The following is a 27,039-nucleotide window of genomic DNA, read 5'->3' as shown; positions in this document are numbered from 1 at the left end:
TGGCTGGCTCCGGGTGTGGAGCACTCTGGGCCGGGGCCTCTGGGGCGCGCACAGTGGGGTGACAGGCAGCCTGGCTGCAGAAACGTTGCACCCGTGCCTGAGGTGGGAGGATGTGATGACGCGGCCCACGCAGCGGGAACCCAGGCCTTTAAAAAGCCCAGGAAACAGCCTCAGCGCAAGCGGTGGCTCCACTGGAGGAAAACACACCCCGGTCTCACATTAAAGAAGCCAAACTGTCGGCTTCAAAGAGAAAAGGCAACATCCTGTCACAGGCCATGCTCTGGCAAAAACGTAAGTGGTTTGGCTGTGGCTGTCAGACCCAAGCCAGCGCCAGCAGGGCCGGGCGATCACCGCTTGGCCTGGAATTGGGGAGTTGGTGGTGGAGGAGATGGGGTTACGGGGGAGAGGGGAGGGGGTCTAGGTTCCAAGCCCGGGAGTGGGGAGGGGGGAGGTGGGCGGGATGGAGCCTGGTGGAGAAACTAGCCTGTCAGAGGTGATGCTGATTTTCCAGGCTGGAGGGGAACGAACTAGTGTTCCAAGGTGGGACGGCTCAGGGTACCTCCGCTTCTGTGCATGAATCACTGTGGTGAAGAAAGGGCAATTTATGATTCACACAACAAAAGCCAGATGTGGGATGGGTTTGGTGTTTGGAGGGAAAAGCCATGCAGTTCTTTACAGGAGGGGCTTTATTTCCATAAGTAGTGGCTCTTCAGCCTGCTGTTGAATTCCCTGGGCCTGTTTCTAGCTGAGTGACTTAGCTTTCTGCCAGGGCGTGACTTGTTCCTGTGGATACCCTGGGAGGAGTGGAGACCTGGCTTGGTGAAGCGTGTCCTCACTCGCTCCACTGTCTTGCCTTTTGTCATTCTTTTTCCCCCTCTGTGACAAGGCTTGTCTATCCCACTGCAAAGGGAGCAGTGGGTTTATCTTTGGCCTTGATTTTTATCCCTGAAGTTGGACGGAACAACTGTGAACTTTATTTTTCTTTATGTGGACCAAACAGTGACTTACCTTACTAATAACTGAAATAATACAGATTATTTACAACATTCTTTTCATGAGGTAAACGAAGTCAACTCATCAGCTCTGAGAGTTGAACCTTATTGGGGCTTAGTTCTATACTTCCTCAAGCAAGAAGAATGACAAAAAATTGCTCTTTCTCTTAAAGATTCTTAGTTCCTTAAAATGGCTTTTAATTAACTTAAGTACGCCGTGCCTCAAGCAAACTTAATATAAGAGAATCTAGATTTACAGAAAAAGATAAATTAGGGAGTATGTTTATTTTATGGAAAGATACTCAATTGGATCCATTAAAGTTCTGAAAATATAACTTCATTGATTAAAATGTTACACTGTCACCTTATCACCAATTTACTCTTTTTGCTTTATATCTTATGTAAATTTCTCTGGAATTAAGCTGATTAACAAGTAACACAGAAGAGTGATTTCAAAATTTCTCAGATTGTGAAGACCCACCATTGTTTGGTATCAGTAAGATCCATTTTTTAAAAAATAAAGGGAAATGAACTTTAATTTGGGTTTGAGAGTTATGGACTCCTTCCCAGATAACTAGGAATATTCAAGAATGGTTGGCATGCAACTCTTACCAACAGGCGATGGGGCAGCGGCAGCCTATCTTTCATGGGACCATGGCAGCTGACCCTGTTGTGAATGCTCTGTGGATGAGAGCAGGTGGGCATTCATTTCTTTACTGGGGGCTCCTAAGCATCTGTGTGTCTTTACGCTTAGGGCTGCATCATTTGATTTTTGTGTGAGCCCCTGGAGGGAGTTTTGCCTCAGCTCCTGCCTTCTATGAGCAAGTCACTTTCCTTTTTCTCAATCCTTAGATTTTTCGTATGTGAAGTGGGGGTAAAAATCATACCCACTCTGAGGACCTACCCTTAGTAAGTGAGGTGCCCCTGAAGTCATGTTCATTGCTCTGTCTGCATCAGCCTCTCAGCCTCTGAGATATGAGTTGCTTCCCTGCATTCACAGTCTGCCATATTCTCCCCTCTTGGTTCCGTACTACATTTTTTCGTTTCTAATTCCTTCTAAGAGATGAACAGACTTTTTCTTTGTGTGTGTGTGTTGTTGTTGTTTTTTTTTTTTTGAGACAGAGTCTTGCTCTGTTGCCCAGGTTGGAGTGCAGTGGTGCGATCTCAGCTCACTGCAACCTCTGCCTCCTGGGTTCAAGTGATTCTGTCCCCTCAGCCTCCCTAGTAACTGGGACTACAGGCGCCACCACCACACCCAGGCAATTTTTTTGTATTTTTAGTAGAGATGGTGTTTTAGTATGTTGTCCAGGCCGGACTCAAGTGATCCACTCGCTTCGGTGAGTGCTGGGATAACAGGTGTGAGTCACCGTGCCTATCCCCCAATTGTTTTAAAGGGGATGCTGGAGGGCATGCTTCCTGCTCACACTCTGGAGACCAGTCAGATACAGCAAAACTCCATTGTAAGGGAGACCACATTGTAAGCTCATCAATGGAATAACTGGGGTGAATGTTTCCCCATGTTCAGATGAACACGAATCAAAATTATCTTGAATTGTCTTTTAAGCCTTAAAGGAAGAGTAGGAGAGACCCTGGGCTCTGGACCCATCCCCTTAGCCCGAACCCAAGTATGTGGTAGAGAGGGCACCTGGGTGACTAAACCCTGTGGGAAAATCAGTAAAAACAGGGCAGCATGTCAGCCCACTTAGAATCACCCGGTGGAAGGGCAGGGTTTGAAATCAGACACCAAGAGTGCTGAAAGGGCACTTTCTTTTTTCAGAAAACACCCTCGAGGCATGAGCTGAAATGACTGTACTATGGGGTTCTGGAAAGGGTTAAGAAAACATTCACTTTGTGAATGTTACCTCCTCCCTACCTAGCCCATGACCCTAGTTTGTGGACTAAATGTGAACCCTGGCTTTTGGTTAAGACTAGAGCATAACGTGACAAAGCCCAGAACTGCTGGCACAGAGAAGTAGAAATCTTCAAGCCCCAACCAATGGGTGTGAGATTTGCTTGATGGGCCAACTGGATGAAGAAGTCACTCCATCTGTAGATTCTCTCCCTGGGTTCTGGACTTGGACCTGCTGGTCAGGTGTAGATGTGAAGCATTACTATCCCTCCCCAGCTAGTAGTGGAAATAGCAGGAACCTTGGAGGGAGACCGGTCTGGGTTTGAAAGTTGACTGTGCAACTTAGTTCTTTTTTGTGAGAAGGAAATTTCCATTCATTTCCTCATCTGGGAAGCGGGAATTCTAATTCTGCCTCCCAAGGTTTTTGTGAGAATTAAAGTAGAGAATGTAGGTAAAATGATAGCAAGTTTCCTGCTAAGTAGTGATAGTGGTGAGTTAGTACCTTCCGTCCTGGAAACCTCCTGTGGGCCCATCTTGAGTGATCAGTGTTATGTTAAATTCGTATAACCTTTTCCACACTTTGATTAGAATAGTTAAAAAGCCACAGTCTATGGGCGCCTGTAGTTCCAGCTACTCGGGAGGCTGAGGCAGGAGAATGACTTGAACCCGGGAGGCGGAGCTTGCAGTGAGCCGAGATGGCGCCACTGCACTCCAGCCTGGGAGACGGAGTGAGACTCCGTCTCCAAAAAAAAAAAAAATAATAAAAAATAAAAATAAAAATAAAAAAGCCACAGTCTAAATATTCTTGGGTGATAGGATATTGCAAAGTTTTCCAAGGATCTAAAATAGGGGTCTGCAAACTATGGCCTCTGTGCCAAATCAGGCCTATCACCCCATTTGTAAATAAAGTTTTACTGGAACACAGCTATGTTTATCATTTGAATATTGTCTAGGGCTGCTTTTGCTACACGGCAGAGTTGTATAGTTGTGATAGAGACTGTGCAGCATACAAAGCCTAAAATATTTACTCTCTGGCTTATTATAGAAAAACATTGCCAACCTCTGGTCTCAGATGATTTGCTTGGTTCTTCAGGCATTCATTTCCTTAAGATACTCAGTATCCTGGAGTTGTACAATGCCAACACCAATGGAAATAAAACTTGCAGCCAATTCATTAAATAATTTGGACAATGCCCCAAATTGATTTAATTGAATTTCTTCCTTAAAAGTGATAGGACTGTGTATAATAAACTGAACTCCATTTGTTAGAAAGTGAACAAATTCAACAGTTGCTTTTTATTGTTGTTGTTTGTATTAGGGAATAATCTACATGCTAATCCAAGGCAGGCTTGACTGATTTTCTTTGGACTGGCTCATTGTCTTGGTGTCCTGTAGACTTGACCTTGAAACAGGAAATAAATCGTATCCAATTATTATGTCATGGATATGCCTTTGCTTTCAGACAACTTGAACAGAGCAGAGATTTAGGAAACAGAAAAATTAAGGCCTTAAAATTCTCATCAACATAGAACTCTGCTATCCAGATTTACTCTAGGGTTCCACTAAAGAGCCAGCATTTTTTGGGAGGCAGTTAAAGATAAGTAAAATGTGTATTATACATACAATTTTTGGAAGCCTGTCTCCCACATAAATTTAAGCACAAGATATAATGGGAAGGAATTTAGGTTTCTGGACAACCTCTAATATTTCTATTATATGTTACAACCTTTACTTATTTAATAAGCCTAGTGAGCACCTTTACTTCTTACCAAGTTGATTCCATTGATTCAGCAGTTCTTTTTTTGAGATGGAGTCTTGCTCTGTCGCCCAGGCTGGAGTGCAGTGGTGCAATATCAGCTCACTGCAACCTCTGCCTCCGAATTCAAGCGATTCTCCTGCCTCAGCCTCCTGTGTAGCTGAGATTACAGGCACAGGCCACAATGCCTGGCTAATTTTGCATTTTTATTGGAGATGGGGTTTCACCATGTTGGCCAGGCTGGTCTCGAACTCCTGACCTCGAATGATCCACCTGTCTTGGCCTCCCAAAGTGCTGGGATTACAGGCGTGAACCACCACACCTGGCCAATTAATCAGTTCTTGCTGTTAAGGGCAAGTAGAATCCAAAAGAGAGACACGAATTCACATGCACCTTCTGGAGGTGAAATAAAGGACAAACGCCAACAAAACATGCAGATTTAATTGGTAAAAGAGCAGATGATGCTCTTGATGGATATTTTACTTACTGCCCCTTACATTTATTTACTAAAGAAAATGCCAGATTTGTCCTCAAAGTTACTGACTCAGAAGTTTTGAAAGCTCTCTTCCAATTCACACTTGAGATTCCGTTCTTTCATGAGGAACCAAAAAAAAAAAAAAAAAAAAAAAAAAAATTCAAGTTTGCCTACACTTGTTCATTAAATGTGTGGACATTTAATTCATAAAGAAGTCTTGTAAATGTTTGCTTTTAACTTTCCCATTACAAAGTAAGTGTTTTTTCCCCCTTTGACATCTTTCTAAAGTAGTTTATTTTCCCTCTTAATGAAGATGTTCACCAATTTCTTATTCTGAGCCAACCAAACCAAAGTTGGCTAACTGATTATGAACATTAACATAATTCTCACCTTTACGAAATGCTTAGTAACACTCTAGTTTTCTCGTTTTTGTAGAACTGCTTGACAAAAGTGAGCCTACCTGGGATGGGGAGGCCTTCTCTGAAACACTCTTGTCCTGCTTGTGTGATGCTGGGGACAAAGCACTGTCCTTGAAGGCAGGAGCCAGGGTTCTACTTTCCATTCTAAAGATAATTAGGTGGGAGACCTTAAGCAAGCCACCTAACCACTTGGGGTCTCAGATCTTCTAGTGTTGGAATGGACTTGCCTTTTCCTGGCTAATTTTCCTAGAGATTGAACTTGATTGAGGTTCTTTTCCAGCTCTAATTGCTGAGTTTTCCTGAGTGTTTATATAAAAAATAAATACACATTTTAAATCAGAAGTCCTTAATTTGATAGATGGGATTCTTATGTCTGCTTAGGTAGCGTTTTTCCACCTTGGCCACACACTGGAATTCTCTGAGGAGATTTAAGAAACACAGATGCCTGGATCTCAACCTAGAGCTTCTGATTAAATTGTCCTGGGCATCGGAGGGGAGCTGCAAATGCCTCCCAGGGGGGAAGGCTGAGAACTGCTGACCTGGAGGTTGAAATGGATGGCTTCTAATAAACCTTTGGGCATTACTAAGAGCAGAAGAATGCTCAATACGTTTATCAGTGATAAACAAACATCTTTGGGGGATGGAGAACTTATTTGGTGCTATGCAGTATACAAAATGTTCTGTTAGATCAGTCTGGATTACATTTGATTGCTGGTGAAGAGACCTGAAATAACATAGATTTAAGTAAGACAGTGGTGTCCTTTCTCTCACATAAAAGAAGTCCACAGTACGGTGTTCAGGATCGTATGGAGTCTCACGGTGCCAACATCATCCCACACTCCTTCTGTCTTTCTAATCTGCTGTCCCTGGCATGTGGCTCTTGTCCTCAAGGTTTTTTTCACAGTTGCCATTGTAACTCCAGCCATCACATCTGTGATCATCACATCTTCGGACAAGAAAGAAGAAGAAAAGGGAACAGCAAAAGATCATGCCTCCCAATCGCTGCCCCTTCTCCCTGCCCAACACGCAACTTCTGCTGACATCTGATGCCATTTCTACCCACAAGGGAGAACAGCATAATTGTTTAACTGGGCACCTTGCCACCCTCCATAATGCAGGGGTTGTTAGAAAGGAAGGGAAGGCGGATGTTGAGTGTAACAACTGCCAGTCTTCACTATGCGTTGAGTGCATTATCTCATTTAATCCTCATGAAAACTCCATGAAGCAGATTCTATTGTAAGATCCATGTTATAGATGAGGAAACTGAATCATGAAGAATAAGTTAATAACTCTCCCACAAAGCAAAATTCATCTGAACAGACCTCAAGTGTTGGCCTGCTAAGCTGTCCTGTCTGCCTGCCACAGTGCCTGTCTCTCTCACAGTGCTTAGGAGGTACTCCTGGTAAAAGCACAGGCCTTCCATGTCAGATAAGGGACCAATGGCAAAATGAGGCCTGCAGACGGTAGTTCATACCATGAGAACTCATTTTGATTGTTTAACATTTACTTCAGCTTACTTGTTGAAGAAAATAAGGCTCTGCTTGCTGCTGTGCCTCCTCTGGGGGACTCTTTGAAGACATTTTAGCTACAATAAAAGGTTCAGAGAAGGACCTAGAGTTTGCCCCCAAATAACCCAGCCCTACTGTTTTCTGGGCAGTTTTAGTAGAGAGCCGGATGTGGCAGGCAGCCTTTGCTGGGAGCCAAGGCTTCTGCCTCCTTGGCACTTCCTTCACTCTGAACTTTCTAGACTTTGGAAAAGTCAGACTGCTCCTTCATATCTGCGTGTCTGTGTGTGTGTGTGTATGTTTAGGTGGGGTATGGAGAGTAAGACGTCGAGAGTAGGGTTTAACTTTGAGTTAGAGAGTGACACTTCTGTTCTTTCTTTGCCTTTAGTAGTTACAGTTTAGCTTCTGGGGCAGGTGGATCTGAGGTTGAGTCCTAGGTTTATGCCTTTCTGGTTGTGTGACGCTTTCCTCCTTCTGCCACCATTTCTTTATAATGATGCACCAGGGGTGTGACTCTTACTTTACGGGATTATGGTAGGGGTTTTCTGCTGTGCTTGGCATTAAGTAAACACTCAATAAATATTAGTTGCTGTTATTATTTTCCCATTCTGTCACAATCTACCTCTGAAGACAAAGGTTATGCCGGCTAATTTTAGATTACAATTTGTATGTCTTCTGAGTTCTGCATTTCTTGTGAAATGGCAGGCCACATATCTCCAGTCTTACAACTTGTAGTGGGTTAGTGATCAGGGTTACTTCTGATGATTAATCTGACCATTCTGTGATCAAACTTGGAACTTGGGTCACAATTTTCCTACCGACCTTGTAAGGTAGGGTGGCGGCAAGGCTTGTACTGACTGGCAAACTTGTGTTTGTTTTTTTTAATTCACAAGATTGGACTGAGTGTTTGTAATCCAGTTGTGAGCAGAATGACACTTGAAATATGCAAGAAATAGATACCGAAAACTGAAACAACAATGTGTGGCCTCCTTTTCTTAGTAACAGTTTCATTAGTACCACTTTCTGGGAAGAGCTGGTCACCAAAAACTTATAAACCAGAATCATTCTCAGACCAGGTGCTGGGACAAAAAAGGATTTGACCAGTCTTAAATTAAATTACTTTTTAATCCACTAAAAAGAGCCATACGTTTCACTGGAAGAGAGCAAGCATACAGGACATTGTTAAAACTTTCCAGGACTAGGAAATGCTGAGGTGACAGAAAGGAAAGGAAAGAAGAGAGGCAAGAGAGTTGACAATAGGAGCAAGTCTTAATGTTAGATGAAAGGCACACCAATTCAGAAAGGAAAGGAATAGAAGGAAAATCAACCATCTCTTCATCATCCCATGCAGGTATGCATCCCTCTAGGCATCCATCCAATAATGGAATTATTTCCAGCTAGAGAAACCAACCAATGAAATAAATGATCTTCAGCAGAATGTGGGGACGATGGAATCAGGGAAGATGTCATGGAACATATAGAATGGGTTTGGATCCTGAAGAATAGATGGTAATCAGACTTCTGGCTTAGATCCTGGGGTGTGCAGATGTATCTTAGGACATAAAATATTAGCACTGGGAAGAAAATCCAAAGATATCTAGGCTGATATCTATAACATTTTTGTTACAAAATCCCTTATTCAAATCTAGTGTAGAACTTCAGTATAAGTATAAAAATGGTGCAGTTTTGGGGGAATATCTGGAGCTCTGATTGCTCATGTTCCCTCACATTTCCCTGCCATTCTCACTCTGTTGGCACCTGCACGCACCACAACTATATTCCAGGGTTCTTCAGATCACAGCTGGATCCCCCTGACCTGGCCAATCTACCCCTCTTTTTAGCAAGATCCCTGCTAGCTGGTTACAGAGAGTGGCAGTGAGTGGCTGTGAAACATGTTGCATTGGTCTTCATCAAACTTTGAAGCTGTGAAAACTATGTGTTCAGTCTTTGTGGGTCTCTTGTGAATAAGGAGGGGGTAAATTCCTAAAAAACTGACCAAGTGACTTCTTTCTCAGGCTTGAGACTAACAACCACTCCCCTTCTCCTATGTCCATCATAAAGGAATCCCTTGCATTATGAGAGCCATTGGCTAGTAAAGCTGAACATTATCCAGAAAGCTCCTCTTGACCAGCCGTGTTGTCTCTCATGAATCCATTGTTAGGGCTACTCTCACTCACATAGGCTGCACCCCAAGCCACCATGAGCCTTGGAGCTTGGGCAGTTGGGTCTGACTCCAAATACAAAACTAATGCTGGGGTCTGAAGAGTCCATCCTCCAAGGAATTGGTCCTTACGTGATGGTCTCAGGAAAAGTTAATTTTTTTCAATAAAGCTCTCTTTGGTCTGGAAAAGCCAAAATTAGATATTGTTTGAATCAAGGAACAAAAAATCGGATAGCCATCTGCCTCCTCCAGCTGCCTAACCACAGGTTATTCCCATCCTAGCTTGGTGGGCAATTCTAGATTCAAGCCTTGATCTAATAAGGAAAGAGCCAGCCCTTTCCTTTGCTCCATCCCTCACTGGGGTGCTGCCTTGTTATAGAATTGGGGTGGCCACTGGGGTAGGTAGACTCTCCTCATTCACCTTCTGATCTGGGACGGTAGGTCTGGAGCTCTGTTTAGGCCCTTTCTCTCTCCTTCTGATGCCCTACTCTCAGCAGAGCTGAGGCAATGCCAAATATGTAATCCAGGAATCTGCTTTGCTCTACAAGGTGATTAAACTCCCATCTATGGGCACTGAAGAGCCCTCCCTTGCCCATTGCCACATTTCTATTCCATATGCGATATGTGCTCCTAGGTTTCTAGCCCCCTTGAAGGAGTATCTACAACACAGCCTCAGCCATGGCTGTGTCCCTGGCCTTTAGGCGATACGTATAGGTTCCTTATGGGGCTGCATCTGAGGTCAGGACAAGGGAATGCCATCATATTCTGTCTGCAGCCTACTCACTGCCATTCACAAATATCCAAGGTTTTCATTTCTAGTCATCCTTTAAAAACTTAAATCTGCTGCAAACCTAATCTTCTGGTGACTGCTGGAGAAAGAAGTCTTCTGCTCAGCTCATGGTATTTTTTATACAAGGCCATTTCCAGGGTTTGGCATCTCCTGTCTAGGATTGCTGTATGAAAGCGAGGTCTTTGACCAGCCCCTCTGCAGCATCATTGGCCTCCCTGTCTCCTAAGTGGGGGTATCTTGCTGCCTGGGGAATCCAGGTACCTGAGAGATGAATTCCAGGAGCATAGTGAAGGCAGGTAGAGACATGCCTTGCAGGCAGCAGAAGGCCCTGGGTATGCTGAAGACAGAGACATTCAGTATCAGGATGTAGCTGAATGGGGGCAAGTTAGGTCACTGTGCCAAGGCTACTTCTCCGATGACAGATGGGCCATGGATTGTTGGGGAGAAAAGGCTGTTTGTTGGGAGCACATTATGCACCAGGTGTTTCATTGTGTTAATCTCCTACAGTTCTCATGATAACCCTTTGAGACGGATATTATTACTTTCATTTTGCAGATGGGGAAACCGAGGCACACACTGGTTAAGTGATTTGCCAAGAGTCACACAGGTGATAAACAACATAGCAGACTTTCTAAACAAACTATAGAAATGATCCCTGAAAGAATAGTCTTCATAGCAGACTTTCTAAACTAGGTCTAGTCCCAAACTATAGCACACTGCTTCTCAATGACAAGGATTTTAGTGTTGCACTGCGTCCTTCTTCTCCTCCCGGTTGAAGAGTGCCCTCAATTAGATGGAGGCAGGTTATGACTTCATCAAGGGTAGCTCTAGCCTGGCACAAAAAGCCTCTGCAAAGTTGAATCTTAGCAAGTCACGCTCGAGACTCGGCATGGAAGCTCTGAAACCTGCTGATTTCCATTTTAGAATCTGAGTTCCCTGGACTCCTCTTCTCTTGATGGGCCAATCAGCCAAGATAGGATAGGACCAGCTAGTGACACACCCTTAGGATTCACTCAGGACCTGTCACTTAGAGTGTCTGGGACAAGGGTCTGCTCATGGTGTGGCCTGAGCCTCTGGCCCCAGACCAGCCCCTCTGCATTGGAGACAGAACAGTCATATCTCTTGCACTCTCCTCTATACAGTCTCTACAGACTTGGGGCCCCAATTTGCTGCTTGTTCAAGCCTTACTAAACCAGGTGTAGGTGGAAACTATCCAAACAAGACAGAACCACTTCAGTTCTGAGGCAGATGCAACTCTGTCACACTTTGTAATTCTAAATTTGTTTGTGCAATTATTTGATTAAAGTCTGTGTACCCCACTAGGCTAGATTGTAAGCTCCAAGAGGGCAAGAACCTCATCTGTTCTGCTCAGCAAGTACTTGCTCAGTGAATGCTCTGCCAGGGGTCTCTTGGTCTTGTCCCCTACCCTGGGACACAGTGTATCTGCGATGGGAACCCTTTCTGCTCTGGTGACCCCAGTTTCTGTAAAAGGCAGGCAGATGCAGCTGCTTTCTCAGGTGGACCTGTCCGCTGTCATTTCAGTCGAAAAATACCAAAAATAAAACCTTGCGGGGAATTGTTTGGGTCTCTCAGTTCTCGTCACTCCTCATGTGAGAAGGCTGCTGACAAGGTTCTCGTGGACTGATCTTTCCTCTCTTGGCTGGGCAACAGCATTTCTTGGGGAAATTGGCAATTGAGGGAGACTGGATCAGGGTAGTCCAAGTCCAGACTTTAACTGGAGCAAGGAGGGTTAGGACGGGGCCAGGAATCATTTGATGATTGACCTGCAGTGTCACTCAGAGAAATAAACGGGACTTGCCCGGGCAGGGACGAGGCAGGCAGTGAGGCGGAAGTGGACTGCACTTGGAATCACAGGTCCTGGGCTTGGTTGAGGACACTGTTACTTATAAGTGTAGTCCTCGGGCAAGTCACTGAACATCTCTGAGCATCTCTTTCCTTCTCGGTAAAGAAAGGGAGGGGAAGAGGAATACGTTGTAGTGAGGCCCCATCTGCAATCATTAGCATCAAAATCTCTATGGAACATCATGCAAATAGGAGTGTGGTGATTTCAGAGTTCCGGAGAGTTAAGAATGTGACCAGGAAACACATGGACCTTTGCCACCCATTCATTCAACAGACCTGAGTCCCTGGGAACAGAGAATGGGTACAAACAGCCTTTTGCGCTTGACCTGATCTGCAGGAGGCTCAGAGAAAGGGAGATGTGGTGTGGAAGGTACGGAGAGTGCCGGGGAAAGGATCCCTGGGAGTAGTGCCTGTGAGGGAAGGGTTAGAGGGCTGCTGCCACGTGGAAACCTCTTGCACTTGAGGCCTTTGGCTGCCCCCACCTGCGGTTGTGGGGTGGGACACCCAGAAGTTTAGGGACAATCCAGGTAATCCTGAGGCCTCAGGGTGTAAATGCTCAGGTCTGAGCTTGGTGGAGATGGGTGGTCTCCTGTGGGTCAGTGGGCTCTTGACTTCAACCTAACACAACCTAGAGGGATCTCTGTGTGACTGCCCTGGGGGTCCATTCCCTGCTGGCTATGACGTCCGTTAAGTAGGAATCACTCCGACCCTAGACCACTTTGGTCTGGGGCTCTGTGGCTCAAAGACTGAACAACCCTCTGCTGTCACCCCCAACATACCTTAAGAGTGTCCCCTGGGTCCCATTGTCAGGGCTGCTCTTTCTAGGTCCTGGTGGCTTGCCTAGGTCTGGGGAAATTCTCAATGACCGTGGCCCCTGGGTCAGCCTTTCCCAGGGGACCTTCCTATGGTTAATGAGTGAGCTCTTTGGGGCTGATGGGAAGGGATAGTCTTTTAGAATGGGGGACACAGGGAGGGCACATGCCACTGTCTGTTCCTTTATCTTCTCCACCCAGACCAGAGAATGTGAGGTCAGCCACCATCTTTGTGATCTGATAAAGGCATCCCAGCCTACCAAGCAAGACATTACAACTTATTCCTTGGCTGTCCAGCAGCCTTGCAGGCAACATCAAATTGTACTTCAGTCGTGGTTCCCCTTTCTCTCATGTCTTCCAGTCACCTCTAAAGCCACCATTTCCCCCCTGCTGTCTTTTTCTCCTCTGTCCTGGGTATCATCCAGATTGCAGGATATATGAGTGACGTGTTTGTATTTCCTGGCTGCAGGGTCCTCTCAGCTCAAATGTTAGTGAATGGAAAGCCTGCGTTTACATGCATATGGGATTTCTTTGTTGGCCTACATTAAAAAACAACAACAACAAAAGGTAAACCACAATGTAGTGTAAATGAGCGGGAAAGCCTTTCTGTAGTGTGTCAAGTTCAACCTTTGACCAAAACCCAACTTCTTTCTTCCTGTTTGGAAAAATATCAGCCATTGTCCATGAATGGAAAGAAAAAATTTGAAAACTGACTCAGACCGTTACCGTAAGAAAAGCATCCACATTAGTGTTTCAGTTAAAGATGTGAATAATCCTTTAGCCAACTGGAGTTAATGTTCTCTAGAAGTCCTTGGACCACAAACACAAACGAAATTCTTTACATGAAAATGTAAACAACTCTTTTTTTTTTTTTTTTGAGACAGAGTTTCGCTTCTGTCGCCCAGGCTGCAATGGTGCGATCTCGGCTCACTGCAACCTCTGCCTCCTGGGTTCAAGTGATTCTTCTGCCTCAGCCTCCCGAGTAGCTGAGATTACAGGCTCCTGCCACAGCATCCAGCTAATTCTTCTATGAAATGTAAAGAATTCTTTATATGAAAGTGACAGGTGCCAGCAACTATTGTGACTTGATTTTCAGTTAGAAGCCAGGGCAAGTTTATTGGCAATAGTCTTGAATTCCTATTGTTCAATTAGTTTTGCTACAAATAAAGAGAAAATTATATTTCTTCTCAGTGGGTCTTTTTTTTTTCTTTTTTTTTTAAAAAAGAAAAACAAACAAACACTGAAGATTCAATAGCATAAGATATTTCCGGTGGTTATTAGAGTGATCAATAGTGTGTCACTATTAACAGTGTGTCACATGTCCTTCTGGGCTAGGAGTTTTTATCTTTCAAAATGGCCTTGTGTGGCTACAAGGTTTACCTGTTTTTTAGGTAAGTTCCTAAAAAAATTGACCAAGTGACTTCTTTTTCAGGCTTGATACTAACAACCACTCCCTTTCTCCAATGTCCTTCATAAAGGAATCCCTTGTATCATGAGGGCCGCTGGTTAGTAAAGGTGAGAATTATCCAGAAAGCTCCTCTTGACTGTCCGTGATGTCTCCCATGAATCCATTGTTAGGGCTACTCTCACTCATGTAGGCTGCACCCCAGGCAACCATGAGCCTTGGAACTCGGGCAGTTGGGTCTGACCCCAAATACAAAACTAATGCTGGGGTCTGAAGAGTCCATCCTCCAAGAAAGTGGTCCTTACATGATGGTCTCAGGAAAAGTTATTTTTTTCATAAGGCTCTCTTTGGTCTTGAAAAGCCCAAATTAGATAATGCTTAAATCAAGGAACAAACAACTGGATATTCAGCTGCCTCCTCCAGTTGCCTAACTACAGATTATTCCCATGTTATTCCTATCCTAGATCAGATGGGCAGTTCCAGATTCAAGCCTTGATCTAATAAGGAAAGATACATTCCTCTCCTCTGCTCCATCCCTCACTGTGGTGCTGCCTTGCCGATTCAAGTTTCAACCAGTCAGTTGTGAATGGAGGGTACTCTCAGTAGGTGAGGTGGTGGGACGGAAATGCATGCTTATCCTGCAGCCCACCTCACCATTAGAGCAACTGTCTTAACTGTTGTCCACTCCAGTGCCTGGCCCTGGCAGCTCATGGGATGTCACAAGAGGACAATGGCTGGGAGAAGGGCCTTCTCTCAAGGGTGCCTTGGAGGCTGTTTTAGGGAACGACTGGCTTCTGACATGGGCTGTCTTAAAGTTACCCCAGAAGAGAAGTTACCATTGACCAGGCCCTAGGTGTTTGCTTAGCTCAGAGCCATCAGGAGGGACTTACCTCCTTAGATGAGTAGCTCCTGCACTATGGTGTGAATGTGGTCTGCAAGGTGTCATTAAATAAACAAGTGCTGACAATTTTGCATATTTCCTGGGTGATATTTTATTATACTTTCATCAAGGAACTGGAGAACCATATTTATTTAAATCAGGACACTCCATATGTTCCTAGCTTGGTGCAAAGCAGGCGCAAATGTCCACGTGCAGCCAGGTTGCTGGCTGAGGTGACCAGTTTGCTTGAGTTTTCATGCTCTGCACTCTCCAGCAGAACAGCAGCTGCAGGACTCTTATTTTTGTGATGTAGAGCATGTCTGGGTGTGTGGCAGGGGGAACTGAAATCGTCTCTGCTGACTTTTTATACCTACAGATTTTGTTTCATTGCTCATTTTGGAAAAGGGAAGCCCTTATAGGGGCCAAATTGATGGTTTTTCTGTAAATGATGTTTCCCCCCCTCAAACTCCATTGGCTTGACTTCCAGTGGTATAGAAAGGCAACATGGTGAACTTCTCAGCCCGAAAAAGGAGATTTCCAATCAGGGCCGAGAGGCTCATGCTAAGGTGGAAAGATTTTCCTCCGTGATGGACTCTTGGATACCCACAGGAGACTTAAAAGGCCCTCAGACCACAGGATTAATGGTGAGAAAGCTTCGGGCTTTGAGGTTATACTACCTGGAGCTACAAGTTAATTGGGGGGTTATTAAAATCTCTGGAGAACTCGACTTTGGGAAATTGGGTTTCTATCTTATTATTTCAATCTCCTGGTTTATTTTCTTTGGATGTATTATTATTATTTTAAGAAATTTATTTAAAAAGTTAAAAATATTTCTTTTACGTATTATAATTTAGTTGTTTTAAAGTTAATTCAGGGATCCGGGTGCCCCAAGGTGAGGCAATCGTGATTTTAGACACACTTTTTTCCTCTCCCAAATTTGTATTTGTGGGCTCCGTTCTCATGCTGGTGGCAGTAGGGAGCTCGGTGTTTACTGTGGAATTAAAAATGTTTATTGTTGCTGCACATAGGTTGGTGTGAAAGGTACCAACTACAAGTTTCAACTTGCAAAAACACTTGGCTGTTGGGCTCCTTTGGAATCGTCTTGAGGCTTCAGATTCTGATGTTTCATGAGCACTTTACAAAGTCACTCTGAGAAGCACCCTCCCTCTTACCTGCTCAGTTGGAGTCAGTTACAGGTTTCCTTGGCAGCTGACTGTGGACACATGTCGGGCAGTCAGGAGACCCTTGGGAGCTGTGGGAGTCCTGCAACGGCAATAGGAAGAGGTGGGGACTTAGAGATTGCTCCATATATGGTCTGTTGTGCCAGGGCACACCTGTTGACACTGCGTTCCAAGGAAGTCCAGACATTACAGGGTGATACTCTCTGTCCACAGCACCTCTGCCAAGCGCTCTTTGTTAATTGATTTAGAAACAGTAGGAGGCAGGAAGCCCTCTCTTGACAAGATCCTGGAAGTACCCAGCTGGTCCCCTTCCAGCCAAGTGTGTGGTGTGTCCACTTTCTGGGAGGGACTGGGACCAGCAGGTCTTTGAGCCCTTCCTCAGAAGTGTACATGCAAACGAGAGGGGGCTGAGCCATACACCTGTCTCTGAGATGGTCTGAGCTATGTGCATATGAGATTGAGCCCTTCTTGTCCCTCAGCTGAATTAAGATGGTGACCACAGTGCTCAGACCCCCAAGTAACCCCATTTCCCAAATTTCTTTTGAGTACACAATGCCTCAGACTGTACTTTATGCCTAAGGAATAGCTGGGAACCCAACTGAAGACAAGTGTGAATTGCAGGGTATGACTGAACAGAACTGATGTATGCAACAGCATGGACAGAACTGGAGGACGTTATGTGAAGGGAATAAGCCAGGAACAGAAAGACACAATTCTCATACTCTCACTTGTATGCGGGAACTAAAAATTCACACAGTTGAACTCATGGAGATAGAGAGTAGAATGATGGCTACCAGAAGCTGGGAAGGGCAGCAGGGGGAGTGGGAGTGGGGATGATTAATGGGTACAAAAATATAGTTAGATAGAATGAATATGATCTAGTATTTGATAGCACAACAGGGTGACTATAGTCAACAATAATTTATGGTACACTTAAAAATAACTGAAAGTGTAATTGGATGTCACAAAGAAGTGACAAATGCTTGAGGGGACGGGTGCTTTATCTACCTGGATGTGATGAGTATGCATTGCATGCCCGTATCCAAATATCTCGTGTACCCCATAAATACATACACTGACTATGTACTCACAAAGTTTAAAACCAAAAATGCTGATGTGGCCATGGGGTGAGCCTGAGAAAGAGTGAGCAGAGTGTGGGAGGGCAGGTGCCCTGTTTGCTGACAAGTCAGATCGTACCTGGGGCCTGTGGTCATCCCTGGGCACCACCCAGCAGTAGGGAAAGTGGCAAATGGAACTTGTGCAAGAGTGACTCACCCAGAAGGAATGTGGGGGGAGTAAAACCATGTCATTTAGAAATAGCTGAAGGAATGAGAAGTCCCTTCAGCCCTGGGGGGCACCTGGTATCTCTCCTCAGATGTGGGAAAGGAATATTACTACTAATACTCATGATAACAGGAGTGCACATGTGTTAAATGCTCTGTGCCAAACTCTATTCCAAACACTTCACATGCAATTCTTAAATTACCCTACAACATACATACCATTATGATCTTCACTTTATAGATGAGACAACTGTAAATGGATTAAGAATTGTGAGTTTCATTAGAAGGTAGTGGAGGGAAATATGACGCGAGTTACCATAAGTTAACCTCAGGAGGAAGACCTGTCTGACATAATATCTCCCCAAAAGGAAGGTGGAAAAGGCTGGAGGGAAGAGAATTAAAACCACATGTATCGAGCATCTACCCTATGCCAGACATGGCCTTTGGAGCTCCCCATGTATTATTTCGGTTAATCCTCACAACCACTGTGTGAGAGAAAAATTATTATTCCTGTTTTACAAATGAGGAAATTGAAGCCTAGAGACATTAAATAAATCTAAGAACTTTCCACCAGTAAGTGACAGCCCAGATTTGAATACACGTAGGTGTGGCTCTCAAGTCTACTGTCATTGGTGTTCAGAGCAAAGGTGGAGGTGCACTGGTGGCCCCGGGGCACAGAACCAGGCTGGTTCCCCGGCTAGACACTCCCATGGCACCCTGAATTTCACAAGTTGTGACACATTCATCTGCTGGTAACTTTTGTTGCTTGTCTTCCCCATTAGACTGCAAGATCCGCGTGGGTGGGTGCTGCATGGGTCCTGCTCAGCGCTGTACTCCTAGGCGCTAGAAATATTTGAAAGAATGAATGAACACCAGTAGAGATCTCTTGTTCAGACTGGGGAAGTTAAAATAAGGATAATGAAACTGCTATTGGGATGTTATCGGGAGATGCTTATGTTAAATTAGGACTGAATTATCAACGGTTGTAATCCCAGTATATTTTCAGAATTACCTGAGAGATTTTTTTTTTTTTTGAGACAGAGTCTCACTCTGTTGCCAGGCTGGAGTGCAATGGTGCGATCTCGGCTCACTGCAACCTCACCTCCCAGGTTCAAGAGATTCCCCTGTGTCAGCCTCCCAAGTAACTGGGATTACAGGCATGTGCCACCACATCCAGCTAATTTTTTGTATTTCAGTAGAGACAGGCTTTCACCATGTTGGTCAGGATGGTCTTAATCTCCCGACCTTGTGATCCACCCACCTCAGCCTCCCAAGAAAGATTTTTATGCATACAGATTCCTAGGCCCATATCAGCCCCCTAGAATCAGACTCTCCTGGAGCAGGACCTGTACCTGCACATTGCATCATTTCCCGGTTGATTTGCTACCTGGCCAGCTGAGGGACCTTGGAGGATGGGTCTGAAGTCCACCTGAGATACTGGGATTCCTGACTCCCTTCATCTGCCTCTGGGGCTCACTTCCCACTTCCTGTTGCCTCTTCCCACTTCCTGTTGCTCAAACTTCTCTCTGCCTTCTGGGCTTCAAGGCCAGGCCTCGCTTGTGGCTGGCGCCTGGAGGGAGGTCTGGTGCCGAGTCAGGCATGGGACCTTATCAGCTGGGTATTTACTGAGCAAAGTTCAACCAGGGCAGCGCTGGAGATCCGGGTTTAACAGATACCTAGGCTTCCGGGACTTTGATTCAGAGCCCAGGTCCCTGGGGCCCTTATCGGTGGATAATAATGGGCTCCCTGTGGAAGTCCTAAGGGCTAGTATTTCTTGGCTTACCCAGGCCTGGTCTCTGAGAGCCCAGGGACCCTAGGCCACAGGCTGTCTAGGTGGACAGCTTGTTGCTTCCCAGCCACGGCTGCTTTTCAATTGCTCTCCCAGGCCAGGAAGGGCCCTATGCACTGGCTCTTACTTGGGTCAATGCTTTGGTCTCCTGGCTTTGACAGCAAGAGGGGAAGGAAACCTTCCCTCAGCAGCAGGTGGACACTCTCTGGCCCCAGGGCACATGGATCTCCCTTGGGTAACTGTCCCATGCCGTGGAAGTCACCAAGAACCTGGGAGCCACTTGCCTTTATCCTAAAGGTGTAGGAGAGATGAAGGGAAGACAAATGGCAGCATGTCTTAAAGAATCACCCAATCGATTAATCAATAAGTATCAACTGAGCTTAAAACGGATGGGCATGCCACTGGGAAGATATGGAGAAATAAGGTACAAGAACTCCCTTGAGACGTTTATAATCTAGTTGTGGGTATAAGACACTTCCATCACAAAGAATAACTGTTACATAACTGAATTTTTTGAATGTCTATGCTGTGTTTATTTGAGGCATATACTGTTCTACCAATATGCCACATCAGGTGACTTCTCTCAATATTCCTTTGACAAAGAAACTGAAGATTAAGAGGCACAGAGACGTTTAGAACTTGCCCAGGAACACACAGCGAGGTGATGGCAGGGGCAGGATTTGAGGCCTGTGCCATCTGGCTCAGAGTCCCTGCCCTTCCCGCTGTCCCCTGCTGCCACCTGATGAATACTAATCAGATCTGGAAATGTTTGAGAGGCTGTAGAATGTGGAAATTCCTCAGGCTGCAGGGGTCAAGCAGGAGGGCTGCACTTGGGTTGGGTCAGCAAGAGTCAAGAGGTTGGAAGAAGTGAGAGGGAATTCTGACCGTGGAAAACCTCAACCACAGATAAGGAGGTGAGACATGCAGGAACATGTAGAGAACACAGACAGACCTGGTTGGAGTCAGGGTTTGTGTAGTAGAGAGTGTGCAAAGTGGTGAGAAAAATGGGTTCGGATCTCATTCTGAAGGCTGCCCAATTCTAGAATAAGAAGATGGGCCTTCGTTGTCCGGGTGCAGGGGGCCTACAGAAGGTTTGGGAGTAGGAGGAGTGACAATGCTGGAGAAGCATTCTAGGAAGTGTCACGTGGTTCTCTGTGTTCAAGCACGACTTAGGGGAGCAGACAGATCCATGAGGAGATGAGCACTTTGGGGTGCGGGCTCGTCTGAGAAGGACCATGGGCTCCAGGGACATTGCTTTTCACAGCCACAGCTCCGGAGCAAGCCCCCGCCCCGGCCCGGCCATACCAGGGCGTCCGCGTGAAGGAGCCAGTGAAGGAACTGCTGAGGAGGAAGCGAGGCCATGCCAGCAGCGGGGCAGCGCCTGCACCTACGGCGGTGAGAGTGTGTGTGTGTCTGACGGGGTGTGTGTGTGAGACAGAATGTGTGTGTTAGAGATAGTGTGAGAGTGTATGTGTGTGTGAGGGAGTGTGTGGGTGTGTGTGAGAGTGTGTGAGTGCGTATGTGTGACAGTGTGTATGAGTGTGACAGAGTAGTGTGTGTGAGTGTGAGAGAGAATGTGTGTGTGCGTGTGTGTCAGCGTGTGTGAGAGTGTATGTGTGTATGAGGGAGTGTGTGAGAGAGTGTGTAGGAGAGTATGTGTGAGAGAGCGTATGTGTGAGCGTGTGTGAGAGTGTGTGTATGAGTGTGACAGAGTAGTGTGTGTGAGTGTGAGAGAGAATGTGTGTGTGTGTGTGTGTCAGCGTGTGTGAGAGTGTATGTGTGTATGAGGGAGTGTGTGAGAGTGTAGGAGAGTATGTGTGAGAGAGTGTATGTGTGAACGTGTGTGACAGTGTGTGTGAGAGTTTGTGTGAGAGTGTGTGTGAGTGTGTGTGAGAGAGAGTGTAAGAGTGTGTACATGTGAGAGTGTGTGTGTTTGTGTGTGTGTGAGAGAGTGTGTGTTTGTGTGTGTGCAGGCAGACAGGTTGGGAGGTGACCAAGGGGATCAGGCAGGAAGGAGTGCAGGTCACATGGTGGAGGCTGCCAGGCATAGAGCCAGGGTGGAGCAACCGGGATGAGGGATCGGGACTGGCTCAGTTGGCCCACTGAACACAGCTACTGTCAAGGCCTGAGTGAGCGAATGACTCATATACCCTGGTGTGAGTTGGGGGCTCACCCTGAGAAGAGGAAGACACCAGCTCCCTGAGCACACAGACTTCCTGCTAAATGGAAACACAAATCCCTCAAGTGTAGGTGGTGATGGTTGGGATACCGGGTGGGGTGTTTTGTTCTAACCAGAGAGTTTCCTATCTTCTACTCTCCTGCCCCGAGGCCCTCTGGACAAGTTCCCTGCACAGGGCCAGTTGGCAATGGCTAAACACTGACCCTGGTCTCCTCTCCCCTCTAGGTGGTGCTGCCCCATCAGCCCCTGGCGACCTACACCACAGTGGGTAAGAGTGCCCCGTAGCCCTGGTGGCCCCCAGGCCTCTCATCTGGGTGGCATCTGCAGTTCTGAAATTTCCTTCTTCCCACAGGTCCTTCCTGCCTGGACGTGGAAGGCTCTGTGTCTGCAGTGACGGAGGAGGGTGCTCTGTGTGCCGGCTGGCTCTCCCAGCCCACTCCGGCCACCCTCCAGCCCCTGGCCCCATGGACACCTTACACCGAGTATGTGCCCCATGAAGCCGTCAGCTGTCCCTACTCCGCTGACATGTATGTGCAGCCCGTGTGCCCCAGCTACACGGTGGTGGGGCCCTCCTCAGTGTTGACCTACGCCTCTCCGCCACTCATCACCAATGTCACGGTATGTCACACAAAGGCAGAGCTGCACCCGCCCATGCTGAGTGCACCCTTTTAGAACCAGAGCTGACTTCCCTACCCTGATCTTCCTTGCTATTGATTCTCAGGATAATCAGGTCATCAAAGCTTGCCTTGTCCTCCACGGAGGCCTGCTCTGATTCTCATTTGCTGAAATATCTTTCACAAAGATGTCTCACAGCCTCTCTTGTCATCCTTTCTGCTCCTCAGGACTGGGGAGGTCTTCTCTGATTCCCTGTTCTAAATCTCCCCAGCTTCCCTGCAAGCAGTGAGTCTTGGTGTTGAGTTGAAGTTTTTAGTGAATGGGGTACCATGTGAGATCTACATGGGGTCTTGTGTTGGAACCAGGCTTTCCTTTCTATTCAGATAACTTAGGGAGTGATCGTTCACTTAATAATGGGACTTAACAGAAGATTTCTAGGCTGAACAACAGGTGATATTTTTGATGGCGTCAGACCCACTTGTGGGGTAATTTTTTAAAGTTCTGTCTCTATTGTCAGATTGCCTGTGTTCAAATTCCTGCCCCTTCACTTACTAGCTATGTGACTCTGGGTTTAGTGACTTAAAACTCTCTGAACCTCAGTGTCTTCATCGGTAAAATGGGAATACCAAGAAAAGGGTCATTGTCAGGATCAAATGAAATAATGCATGTGGAGGGCTTAGCAGTGTCTGGCATACAGAAATCACTAATATATATTAGTTATTATCATCATATCAAAATCTGCTAACATTAACTAAGGGCCTGATGGGAAAGGAAGAGCCTCTTCCCCCGGGAGTGAAGGAAGGAGAGGAAATAGATTTATATTAATGGTGCCTATTTGACTAAAGGAATGGGAATTTTGCAAGTGTTCAAGGGCAAAAAGACCTGTGGTTACAGCTGTATTCAGCTCCAGTCCAGGGAAACCGTGAGAAGTAGAGCTTGGCCTTCAGCAGTCCCAAAGCCCACCTTCGATGGTGGAGCTTGCTTTGGTCCACCTTGTCTCCTCCATTTCCCTCCAGGGTCCAGTGTCATCCTGATGCACCTGCCCCTGCCTCCAAGCACCTTCTATGAAAGGCCTGCAGGAGCCCTTCCATCCCAGGTCCACCTGCTACCCAGCAAACCAATTTTGGAGCCTGGATGATGATAGATAAGAAGGAGTTAATCCAACTCCCTCTCCCAGGCACCTCATTTCCATGTCAGGGAGCCTGGGGAGAGGGTGGTGGGTGGAGGACTCATGGTTTCCAGCCATTTCATTACCAAGGATTCCTTTCATTGTTTATCCCCTTTCATCATCCCCACCTTTTGCTTTGAAAAGTTCTGTATATCAAACAAACGGTATTTATTAAGAATTAATTTATTTGTTTTGCCATTTTGTGAATTAACTCATCAAAGCTGTCTAGAGCTATAAGTCCACACTCCTGATCAGCAGAGATAAGACCTGCTGTGGTACTGAGTGGATGTAATTCTATTCCCCAGCAAATAAACCTATAGTTGCAATAGATTTGTACAGGTGTATGACTGGGAAATGTAGAATTTCCATCTGGATTTGTGAAAGCTGGGAATAATGAGGCTTTCCCAGATTCTGTCTGGTTTCAGGACACTGGGATAGGGACCACTGGCTTACACCTCAGCCCAGATTTTGGAAGGCTGGAAGGCCTCTGAGACCATTTCCAGCTCTATCATTCTATGCAAAAACACCCTAAAGTCTTGCTAATCAAACTCTGGTCCCTGGACTGGCCACATTGGAGTCCCCTGAGATCTGATTAGATATGCAAAATCCCAGACTTCTTGTGCCAGAAGCTGTATTGTAACAAGATCTGCAGGAGGTTAAGAAAAGCCTTGCCCTAAATGATTTTAACAGTTTGCTGTCAAGACACAGTGACAATAGGAGCAATATGTGACAGGAGAGACGGGGATGGTAGGGAGAGATTTTGGCATCTCTCTCATGAATCCATGCAAAGAGCATCCTCTTCTATCTGCTTTCCTCAAGTGTGAAAGGGAAGTTAAGAATCCAGGCCCCGCCTCTGTTGCAGGCCTGACCTGAGGTTTGTGAGGGAAGTCGCCCGTGCAGGTGAGAGGTATGACTCGTAGAGCAGGCAGGAGAAGGACTCTAACCCTTGGAGGGTCATGGTGGGTGCCCGTAAGTGGGACAACGATGGAGATCAGCTCAGAGACAGAGGAGGAGGAGGATGTGGAAGGCACCAGGCAGCAGCAGGAAGCAAGGCCAAGTTTGCTGACAAAGCAGTGAGTGCTTCCCCCAGCTGGGGATGGCCAGGCTTCCCCATGCTGGCCATTACTAGAGGCGACAGAACTGTGTTGGCTCATGGGGACCTCCAAAGCTGTTGTGTGGAGCCTGGACTGTCTTTGTGTCTGGGCAGGGTAGTGGCCACCTTCCAGATACAGCTGCCAGGCTATGGTTTAACATGTATTTTCACAGATTTTAAGGTGCATTTATTTTTCACATTTTAAGATCTCTGAAATAGAAATGAATTTTGTATTCAACGAAACCTGGAAAATCCTCTCTAATTGGCTTAACCCAATGAGTTCATTATTATTTGTATTCTATTTCGTAGATGAGAAAAATGAGCCTTCCAAGCAAGAAGTGGCCTGAGCAAAGACATATAGCTAGGAAGGGTCAGGGTTGGGGCTGCGGTTGAAGTCTGCCTGGCTTCTTCCTTGGGGGTCTGCCTGGCTTCTCCCTTGGGGGAGACTTTGAGCAGGAGGAGGTGGAGTCCCATGAAGTGAGAAACCAGGAAAGGGCAGAGTTGAAGGGGGAGATGGAGACCCCTCTAAGGGCAAGGATGGGTGGGTGGGTCTCCCAGGGCTGCTAACCCTCTGTCCCGTGTTTCCCTGTCACAGACAAGAAGCTCCGCCACGCCCGCAGTGGGGCCTCCGCTGGAGGGCCCAGAGCACCAGGCACCCCTCACCTATTTCCCGTGGCCTCAGCCCCTTTCCACGCTACCCACCTCCACCCTGCAGTACCAGCCCCCGGCCCCAGCCCTACCTGGGCCCCAGTTTGTCCAGCTCCCCATCTCTATCCCAGAGCCAGTCCTTCAGGACATGGAAGATCCCAGGAGAGCCACCAGCTCACTGACCATCGACAAGCTGCTTTTGGAGGAAGAGGATAGCGACGCCTACGCGCTCAACCACACTCTCTCTGTGGAAGGCTTTTAGGGGTGGCTCCCACCTGAGTCCTGTTCCCTGAAACTGGGATTTGAAAATGAGCCTGGAATTGAGCCCCGAATTCAAGCTTGTTTGGAGTAGTTATTTGATAACTACACTTTCTACACACAGCTAGAATTGTAGACTTGTAAACCTTCCTTCCCTTCTTCCTTCCCCTCCCTCCATCCCTCACTTCCTCCCTCTCTCCTTCCCTTCCTCCTTCCCCTCCCTCCCTCACTTCCTTCCTCTCCCCCTCTCCTTCCCTTCTTCCCCTCCCTCCCTCTTTCCTTCCCAACCCCTTCCTTCCTTTTCCTCCTTCCGTCCCTCCCTTCCCTCCTTCCTTCTCCCTTTCCTTCCCTCCCTCCCTTCCTCCCTCCCCCTCCTCTCTCGCTTCTTCTTTCTTCCTTACTTCTTTTTTCGATTCTGTCCCATTTTGGGAGGTAATTATAGGGATTTTAGCAATAACGTTTTATGTCAAATGTTGCCAAGTCTGTGGTCCATGGGCTTTCATTTCTGTTACATTTCATTTCTTGGAAAAGGCTCCCTTTCTCCAGTGTCTGCTGAAACTTCTTAGGGCCACTCACACCCTCTGTCATTTTAAGATGTATGCGGTGGCCAGCAGGAAGATCAGCCCTGACAGCACCTCCTGAGAAAGGCAGCCAAGGGCCTACCCTGATGCCAGAGTCCTTGAGCTGTCAGTTCCCACAGTTGCTCCTTTGTTTGCTCTTCTCAGCATCAGCCAGATTTACAGTTTGGGCAGCAAAATCGCAAGGCCTGGGGCTCAGGGTAGTAAGGGGTGGGGAGTGGGTGGGAGGGAAAAAAGAACATTAGGGTGGGTGGGGACAGGCCAGTGACGAAGAGAGGGACAGAGGAGGGATGGGAACAGGCTGTGCGTCTTAGTTGGAGAGAGGGGTGTGGGAGGAAGCTTGAGTTTGATGCAGGGAGGAGGAAGGCTGAGGAATGACTTGGCTCCAGATTACTTGGTTATTAAGAAGAACAATAAACTGAAGGAAAGCATTGCTTGAAGTGGTGAAAACCACTGCTCTCCTTGAGGATATGTGCAAGGGAAGTTGGGCTGTTGTAAACAGGGCGAAGGACGTGTTTGACCATTTCTGTCTCACCTCTAGGCCCTCTGCTGGTGCTGTGGAGGCCAAGACCCCATGAAGCCTAAAGGTGATGGGTCCTTGCCTAGGCTTAGTGCTACCATGTGGGTTTCGTTTCTTTTCTTTCTTTCTTTCTTTTTTTTTTTGTTTTTTTCTTGAGATGGAGTCTCACTCTATTGTCCAGGCTGGAGTGCAATGGCATGATCTTGGCTCACTGCAACCTCCGTCTCCCAGGTTCAAGTGATTCTCCTGCCTCAGCCTCCTGAATAGCTGGGATTACAGGTGCATGCCACCATGCCTGGCTAATTTTTGTATTTTTAGTAGAGACGGAGTTTCACCATGTTGGCCAGGCTGGTCTCGAACTCCTGACCTTGTGATCTGCCCGCCTTGGTCTCTCAAAGTGCTGGGATTACAGGCATGAGCCACCGCACTCGGCCTTTTACCATGTGGGTTTCTTTAGTGTCTTAAAAGCATCCATAACCCACCATTCTGTGGAGCCAAGGTCCCCTCTACCCAAACACCCTCCCTCCTGCGGACTTCTAGAGCCTCAGCCAGAAGTACCGTTAGGTTTAATTTTAATTTGTTTTGCTGAAGAAACATCAGGTTTGTAGGAGACTGAGTTGTTAGCAGGGATGCTTAGCTCCTGATAGTGAACGTGTACCTTGGGAACTGGCACATTCATCTGCTAATAGCATCGTCGTCACTATTAAGCAGACACTTCAGCTGGTAGAATCCATGTAGAAGTCATGGACTTTTCTGGGAAATGACAGTTTCTTTGACACACTTTCTTTGCCCACTTTAAATAAAAACTCTGGAGAAAGTT

General features: G+C 46.5%; 1 protein-coding gene across 1 annotated transcript; it reads left to right on the top strand.

Annotated features, from left to right (window-relative positions):
* POU2AF1 (POU class 2 homeobox associating factor 1) lies at positions 1 to 27,039 on the top strand. The gene is made up of 5 exons (XM_050757737.1): positions 1 to 291; positions 20,425 to 20,555; positions 21,565 to 21,607; positions 21,692 to 21,957; positions 24,811 to 27,039. The coding sequence occupies exons 1-5, from the start codon at positions 276 to 278 to the stop codon at positions 25,123 to 25,125; spliced, it is 771 nt and encodes a 256-aa protein (XP_050613694.1). The 5' UTR covers positions 1 to 275; the 3' UTR covers positions 25,126 to 27,039.

Source organism: Macaca thibetana, chromosome 14, assembly GCF_024542745.1.
Source record: "Macaca thibetana thibetana isolate TM-01 chromosome 14, ASM2454274v1, whole genome shotgun sequence".
Taxonomy (NCBI): domain Eukaryota; kingdom Metazoa; phylum Chordata; class Mammalia; order Primates; family Cercopithecidae; genus Macaca; species Macaca thibetana.
This window is presented reverse-complemented; position numbering and strand designations above follow the sequence as displayed.

What these genes read in the sequence shown, in the direction of transcription:
- POU2AF1 (XM_050757737.1), top strand. An exon ending in CAGCGCCTGCACCTACGGCG is followed by an intron (nt 20,556 to 21,564) that starts GTGAGAGTGTGT and finishes TCTCCCCTCTAG; the next exon opens with GTGGTGCTGCCCCATCAGCC. An exon ending in GGCGACCTACACCACAGTGG is followed by an intron (nt 21,608 to 21,691) that starts GTAAGAGTGCCC and finishes TTCTTCCCACAG; the next exon opens with GTCCTTCCTGCCTGGACGTG.